The following is a 7917-nucleotide window of genomic DNA, read 5'->3' on the forward strand; positions in this document are numbered from 1 at the left end:
GATGCCCTTCCTAACGCCAACCACTCCGAGAGTGTAGTGGGTGCTTTTACGTGCCACCCACACAAAGGCCAGTCAGGCGGTACTAGCAACGGCCACGCTCAAAATGGTGTATTTTACGTGCCACCCGCACAAGAGCCAGTCCAGGGGCACTGGCAACGATCTCGCTCGAAAGACCTTACATGCACATATATATATATATACACATATATAGATGCATGCAAACCCAGATAACCATACACATGTATACGCACACACACACACACACATCATTTATCTTTGACCTTTTACTTGTTTCAGTCAGTAGACTGTGGCCATGCTGGGGCACTGCCTTGAAGAATCTTTTAGTTGAATGGATTGACCCCCCCCCCCCCCAGTGCTTACTTTTTGTTTCTTTTTTAAGCCTGGTACTCGTTCTATCAGTCTCCTTTGTTGAACTGCTAAGTTACAGGGACATAAACATACCAAAATCAGTTGGCAAACAGTGGTGGGGGATAAACACACACACACACACACACATACATGATGGGCTTCTTTCAGTTTCTACCTACTAAATATCTACTCACAAGTCTATAGTAGAAGGCTCTTACCCAAGGTGCCACACAGTGTCCTCGGTTATAAAAAGATTCCTCAATTCTGCTCTGTGTACTAGAGATAGCAGCTAAATTTCCCTCATATAACACACGCTTCAGTCTTAAAGGAAAGACACATTCAGCAATTGAGTAGTTTTAGAAGAGATGGTCATAGCTAGAGTGCCATTGATGACAGGCCTGCCTGTCCAGAGTTGACACAGGGCTAAACTACAACAACAGCAACAATCACAGAAGTATCAGCAAGCTGAAGGAGCCTCTATGTGGTCACCTGACCTACTAGAAGTAGCAGTTAAAATCTCCCTCGGAATCAAACTTCAGCATCTTAGAAAATGGCATCCTGGATAGAGTGGTGTTTACTTTATTGTAAGAAGGAAAATATACGGGATGGTCATCATTGGAATGACTTTGATCCTGTAGCTGCTTCGTCAGGACTGACCTAGAGCTAAAAAAAAACAGCACCACCACCACCAACAACAACAACAAGATGAGAAAATAAAGAATATTGTGAGATGGTAGTGCACCAAGAGATTGATGAAATACCCAAGAATATTGATCAGTTATTGATCTTTGGAGATGAATCAGATAAAATAGGACTGGAATTATCTGAATATAAAATAATCATAATAATGTTGTTGTTGTTGATGTTGTTGCTCATATTGTTATATACACACTTTTAACTCTCTCTTTCTCCACCTCTCTCTCTCTCTACAAGATACTTGCCCAAAGTATCACACGGTGAGACTGAACCTAAAACCATCTGCTTGGGATAGCCACACATATATGCCTACCCATACACACACATTCATACACATATATATACATTTATGCACACACACACACACATATATAGATAGGCGCAGATGTGGCTGTGTGGTTAAAAGCTTGCTTCTCAATGACATGGTTCCAAGTTCAATCCCACTGCATGGCATCTTGGGCAAGTATTTTCTACTATAGCCTCGGGATGACCAAAACCTTGTGAGTGGATTTATTTGCAAGATGGAAGCTGAAAGAAACCTGTTGTATGTGTGTGTTTGTGTTTCAGTAATAGAAGGTGGTAGTTCTATGTTTAAGTTTACATTTTGAGTTGAAATGTAGGTGATTTTCCTAGTCAAACACTTTTATATAAAGTTGTAATAAATATTCATCAAGCAAGCTTTTGATATGAATGTGAGACATTTTATATTAATTTCATTTTCCTACAGAATAATATAAATAATTCTGCTAAGCTGTCATGCTCTATATGATAATGATAAATTTATGAATAAATTTCCTTTTTATCTAATAATTGTTTGTTGATTTCTTCTTTGAGATGCCTTGTACTTGTGTGAATGAGGCAGACAACTTCTGCTACATTTGTTAGGATAAAGCTGGGTTCTTGCGAACAACATATTTAGATGTTATGGGTTTCCTGTAATAGGAGTGGAGGAGCTGCACTCTGTTGTTCACAGCCTCTAACCAAAGTTCAGCATCAAGGACAAGGGTGCCTAGTGGGGTAATCTATAGTTACCTTGATACTTTGGTGGATTAGCTACATGTTGGATGCTCTCCAATTTGTTCCTCTCGGTTTCTATATCCATGCTATTCACTACACAACTTGCAAGGTTGTTGGAGTGGTTGCAACTACTGATTCTATTAAGATCTTCCGTGCTCACGCAGACATTCGGGAACATTTCAATGAGTGGTTGTAATTCTTGTGAGAGGAAGTAGGATAGTCTATAATTGCTGGTGATATTCACTCCGCAAACTGGCTGGGTTGGAGGCCCCATAACAGGGTTTATGGGCGTTACATAACCTGTATAGGGTAGGAACATCATTGTTGGATGCTTGAAAATTTTGTGCAGTCCATTTCTTGGGTTAGAGTATGTTACACCACATTCCCATGTGTGCATTGAGGAATTTTCCCACTCCTTTATGTTCCAGTGGTGCAACTTCTCTCATGCTACTGATGTGTTCGTTGTTGCATTATTCTGTGGACTGTCCATTGACAGTCTGCCAGATTTACCCATAGGGAGGCACACTAGTTCTCTGTTCTTAATTCGCTGTTACAGTTTTCTTAGGCCTTTGGCAACAGATGTACTGAATTGGTGGGTCTCCCATTCATTATGTTTTTTTAGTGGTTTTGTTGTACCGGTCTAAGATATGTCGGAGTCTATTTCTAGCTAAGGAAATTTTTGCTTCAGCGAATTAAGAACAGGGAATTAGTGTGTCTCCCTATGGGCAAATCTGGCAGACTGTCAATGGACTGCCCACGGAATAATGTGTAGACCATGCAACAAATCTGTGGTGTGATACATACCCCCTTGTTGAAGGGTAAGTTTGTGGGGTAGATCCTTGTCATTGGGGTTATAGTGTTATTGTTTTGAGTGATGTCAATGTTGGTAGTGGGGTGGATGATGTGGTTGGCATTGCTGTCTGTGCGTTGGGTATTGTTGTCACTGCTGTTGTTGTTGTTATTATGGTTGAGTAGGGAATGTCGTGGTTATTATTGTTATTGTCACTATTGTTGTCGTCATTAACATCGCTATTGTTATTGTTGTTGTTTTGGTTTCGTATGTGTGTGTTGTTGTTGTTGTTGTATTGTCCTAATTTCCATCTTATTTTGAAGAACGTTTTTTCAATCTCAGACAGACGACCAATTTTTCTGACCTTCTTATACGTAGTAAATTTTGGTGGTAACTCTAAAGCAAGTGTGTGTGTGTGTGTGTGTGTGTGTGTATAAAGGTGTATATATGTGTGTGTGTGTGTAAATGGATACCTATATGAACAGGTAGACATACAGATAGATAGGTACATAGATAATACGGACAGATGGGTATACATACACACACACATGCATGCATACATACATACAAATGAAGACTGAAACACACACATCCATACATAACAGACGTACAGTCACACACATAAAATACTTGTTCCTTTTTGCTTTCAGCCGTCCAGGAAAACACAAGTTATGATATTATGTCGTGCAGTTTTATATTATATCGTAAAATATTCTTGGATGATTTGAATTTATTTATTATTTCATTAACAGCAAGAAAGACTTCAAAACAAAACATTTTGGAAATATATTTTCAAATGATCAGAAAAATTTATTTAGTTGTTTCCCTTGAATAAATATGAATTATTTCCCTTACTTCCAATTGAAAATACTTCACTTTTTGCTCACAAAAGAAAATTTCTTTGATAGTTCTTAATGGTTATTATTATTTATTAATGATTTTATTAGATTAATTAAAAGTTAATTCCTTAAAAAATCATATTCATTTTTCGTCTCCTCAAATTATGCAGTTGCTATTCCTCTCATACTTGGGATGGTTGTTAAATGTTAAAATGTATTACATAAACTGTTTATGTTTGCTTGGTCTACCAGAATATTCACTTTAACACTTCAAAAGGTTTGATATACATTACTAAGAAAAATTTAAAAAAAAGATAGCTTACAGCGTTCAGGTGTTGTACAACTTTGTTAGAAAAGGGTAAAAAAAATGGAGACAGAAAACAGCAAATGATAGCCAAAAGTACAAATATTGTAGACAAGATAAAAGACAAGAAGATAGAAAAGTGAGCAGTAAAAGAGCCATGAAAAGGAAAGGGTGCATAGGGTGTTGATGAATTTCATAAAGCATGAAACATTTGAAGGATATAGTGTCCTTACATAGCTGACAACCTGATGTGGGATGCTTATTCTATGCTTTGACAATACTAAGCATGAAAAATGTTTCTAAAAGTCATGGATGTTGCATCGTTTTTTTGATTTTATAAGCCTGTCAATGGGTGGTAGAGATATTGAACTCAAACAGTGGCCAAAGTTGTTGTTGGAAAGATGGTGGATAATCTTGTGGGCTTTGCTGATAAATGTTAAAACTTTAGTATGGTAATGCCCAAAATATGGAGCACAAACCAGTCAGCTAACCTGTCAGATCCCGTCAAACCATTTGGTCCACACGAGTTGGAAGATTGACGGCAACGACTATCATCATATGTATCTGACAATTATATTAGGAACCACAATCGAAACATTGTCAATCCTGTTGACTTTGACTTTGGTTTGCTGTCAAGAAGAATGGTCACATCAGAAAAGCTATCCAACAATAACTTGAAAGGATCTGAATGGTGATGGCACAATAACACATATGAGCATGGTGGTGGTGATTGTGGAGTGTTTGAAAATACTATTATAACTGCAATGCGCGAGCAAGCAATATGTTCTTTAATTGTTCCATTGTGTGATCTTTTTTTATTTTTCGGGTTTTTATAATATAAAACTACTTTTTCTTAATATCCGTCAATTTGCTGTTCTCCTGAACTACATAACACTGCACTGACACTGCATAACTCTGTACCAATATTATATAAAACAATGTACTGAAAATATATGACATTGTACCGATAGTATATAATACTGTAAGCATCACCATCGTTTATTGTCAGCTTGCTGTATAACACTGATACTAAATAATGGCTAATGCTACATAACATTGTATAACTGATACTATGTATAACATACTAGAGCAATTATTAACTGGAAAATGACTTGAATTTTCCACAGAATCCATTATTCTCTTTCTATATATTGTTACTCTCCTTCTCTCCGTCTTTCTCTTCAGATTCCCGTCATCCTCTTTCTTCCTCACTTTAGAATTGTTCTTTCAACCGATGGCCACCTAATTCGTTTTAATCCTCTTCCAATAATTCATCTAATTAGTTGAGTGCCAAATTAGGCAATGTTTGTATTAATCTTGGTCATTTTATTCTGTCCGATTTGAGAAATATACCAATGATAAGAAAGCAAAGATAAAAAGTAATTAAGATCAAGTGTCTCTATAGAAAAGGAATAACTTTTTCAAGTAAAATAAGAAGATTATAAACTTATAAATTATGTAAATTAGACATTTGTTTCATGTGATCTTTTGCCAATGTGACTACCCCTGATAAATCAAGCATGTCATCAGAGACTCTTAAATAACGACATTTGTTTAGATCTTTCCAAACTTTAATCGGCTTTTCTTGGTGATCTTCAGTCGGCTTCGTTTCCACAACTGAATTGAAATGAATTGCCTGTTGAGATTTTCTCAGTTGTTTATTCTTAGGGCTTAACATACCTTTACGAAATAGGGTGTCATCTGTTGATGCTTTGTTTAGGTATAGTCTAGTATTTTTCTCAGACGCAGATACAAAACTGTCCAGGTTGTCAAGGAAATTTTTTGTTTTGTTATTGAGGTCTTTGCATTTGTTAACTTCGCTCTGCAAACATCTCTTTCGTTTTTCTTCAGACTGGTGTTCACCAAAATGACATCCAGCAATATCGCTATCAAATTCCGTTTGCCATGTTGTCTCAGTATTCTGTAAATAATCTATAGATGAAGGCTTGGTATATTCTATGTGTGATGAAAACTTCATGTCAGGAGGGATGGGTGCTGTCTTTGGTCGTGTAATTTGAGCTGTTTGTTTGTCTCTTTTACTCAAAACTGATGTCGCTGGTCGCAGTCGGACGCTATTTCTTCTCTTAGATGTATTTAGTAATGCTGATAAGCTACTTATTTTATTCTCACCCCTACCGATTTGCATCATTTCTTCAGCACTTTCTTCGGAGCTTATAGAACTCAAAATACTTTCATCTTGTCCAAAAAGGAAATTTTTCACTGCCAACTTTGAAACTTCCTGAAGTGTAATATTCGGTTCCAGTTTCAGGCACCTGTAAGCAGCAGCAATTTTTAAAGCACTGGTTGAAACTGCAGAAGGGAAATGATTACCAAGTTTCTCTTGAGCCTCCAACTCCCTTACCTGACATATTTCTTCAGCAGTAAGGTTAGATTTGATGTGGGAAATTCTCTCTCTCAGTCCTTTCAAATAAACTTTCAGAATGCGCAAGTCAAGTTCAAAAACTTTCGATGAGTATTTTCTCTCCATGTCGATGGTCTGCAGGCATTTTTGAAGGCAACGTTCTTCTCTGAGGTTAACTACAATGGCAACGAGTTCTCGGTTAGCTCCAGCTGGCGACATCATGGGTGATAGGGGACGGTATAATGCTGGTGAATAGAAAAAGAAACAATACAAAATATTTCAACAATAGCAACAATAATAACAATCATCATCATCATCATAACCACAACCATCATTTTTTACATCTACTTTTCCATACTTGCACTGGTTAGATGGGTTGTTTATAACATGGCATCTCACCATTTGTTGCATCATTTTGCCATCTCCTTTGTGCGGTTCAGCATCCTGAAATCAACTCTTACCACTTCTACCCATGTCTCCCCTGGTCTTCCTCTTCCACAACTTTCTTACTTCTTTATCCCAACTGCTACATGTTTATACCAGAACAGTCATCTGTCTCTTACATACAACATCTAATTTCGCATATACTCAATAACCCTGAGACCATTGACCTCAACATGAAGGGACTGTGTGCTCAACAAAAGCTTCAAGCTGAGACTGTTTAAAAACTTTACTTGTGTTGTATGAGTGTGAAAACACAGACTTCTAAAGGTGGCTGCAACTAAGCAATTGAGGGCGTTTGAAACGACATATTAGAAGCAAGTGTTGTGAGTATCAATAGGGCAGATTGCAGAATGCATCAGTCCTGAAGAAGGCAGGATGAAATGAAATTCTGATGATAGCCCTCAGGTGATGAAAACTAATATTATGGACACATTATCAGGACTCACAACTTTTGTATTCATATCACTGGAAACTGGGTGAGTGGATGGGGGGGGGGGGAAGAAGATGAAGGGATAATATACAAGACTGGATGGGAAGGACCCTGATGGAATGCAGCATGTGGCAAAAGATGGTAGTTGTGTATGAGGTTTCTTCTTTTACTGCTGATCTTTGGCCATGGAAATGGACAGATTCATTTAGCTGTTTGTACCATGTCACACATCCAGTTAAGCATACTTGTTACATTTCTCTCCAACCTTCATACATCCTTGACTTCCAGAGCCAGCATTTCATTATCCTGCAGCACTGCAGTTTGTTCACAAACATCGTACGATCTACTCTCTTCTCACAAATCATAGCAATAATAATAACTAGAAGAAGATACATACACACAAACACATAATACAAACCCATCACTTTTTGAAAATTTTATAATAAAAAGGTGTCACTTTTAAGTTCGTAGTACCCACAAAATCGACTACAATTGGTTGAGGGATGGGGGTGTTTTTTTTTTTTTTTATAAAATTTTTTTTTGTTTTGCTAAAAGTATGCTCTCCATTGTTTCCAGGGCATCATGAAAAAAAAAATCTAAAAAATCCGTCAAAACGGAGAAATTCCAACTTTTGTGTGTTGATATCCACCTAATATTTTATATCTT

General features: G+C 37.2%; 1 protein-coding gene and 1 long non-coding RNA gene across 2 annotated transcripts in view; one reads left to right on the forward strand and one right to left on the reverse strand.

Annotated features, from left to right (window-relative positions):
• The first annotated feature begins 2643 nt into the window (after window positions 1-2643).
• Window positions 2644-7917, forward strand: part of LOC128249513 (uncharacterized) — an 11919-nt gene continuing 6645 nt past the window's right edge. The window contains exon 1 of the long non-coding RNA XR_008265631.1: window positions 2644-2900. This is a non-coding gene — a long non-coding RNA (uncharacterized LOC128249513). The remainder of the gene's footprint in view (window positions 2901-7917) is intronic.
• The window catches only part of LOC106878482 (uncharacterized), a 10999-nt gene continuing 6730 nt past the window's right edge, over window positions 3649-7917 (reverse strand). The window contains exon 2 of the mRNA XM_014927705.2: window positions 3649-6622. Within this exon, the coding sequence (XP_014783191.1) occupies window positions 5463-6599 (1137 nt within the window). The 5' untranslated portion in view covers window positions 6600-6622 and the 3' untranslated portion in view covers window positions 3649-5462. The remainder of the gene's footprint in view (window positions 6623-7917) is intronic.

This window comes from Octopus bimaculoides, chromosome 15, assembly GCF_001194135.2.
Source record: "Octopus bimaculoides isolate UCB-OBI-ISO-001 chromosome 15, ASM119413v2, whole genome shotgun sequence".
In the NCBI taxonomy this organism is placed as follows: Eukaryota; Metazoa; Mollusca; class Cephalopoda; order Octopoda; family Octopodidae; genus Octopus; species Octopus bimaculoides.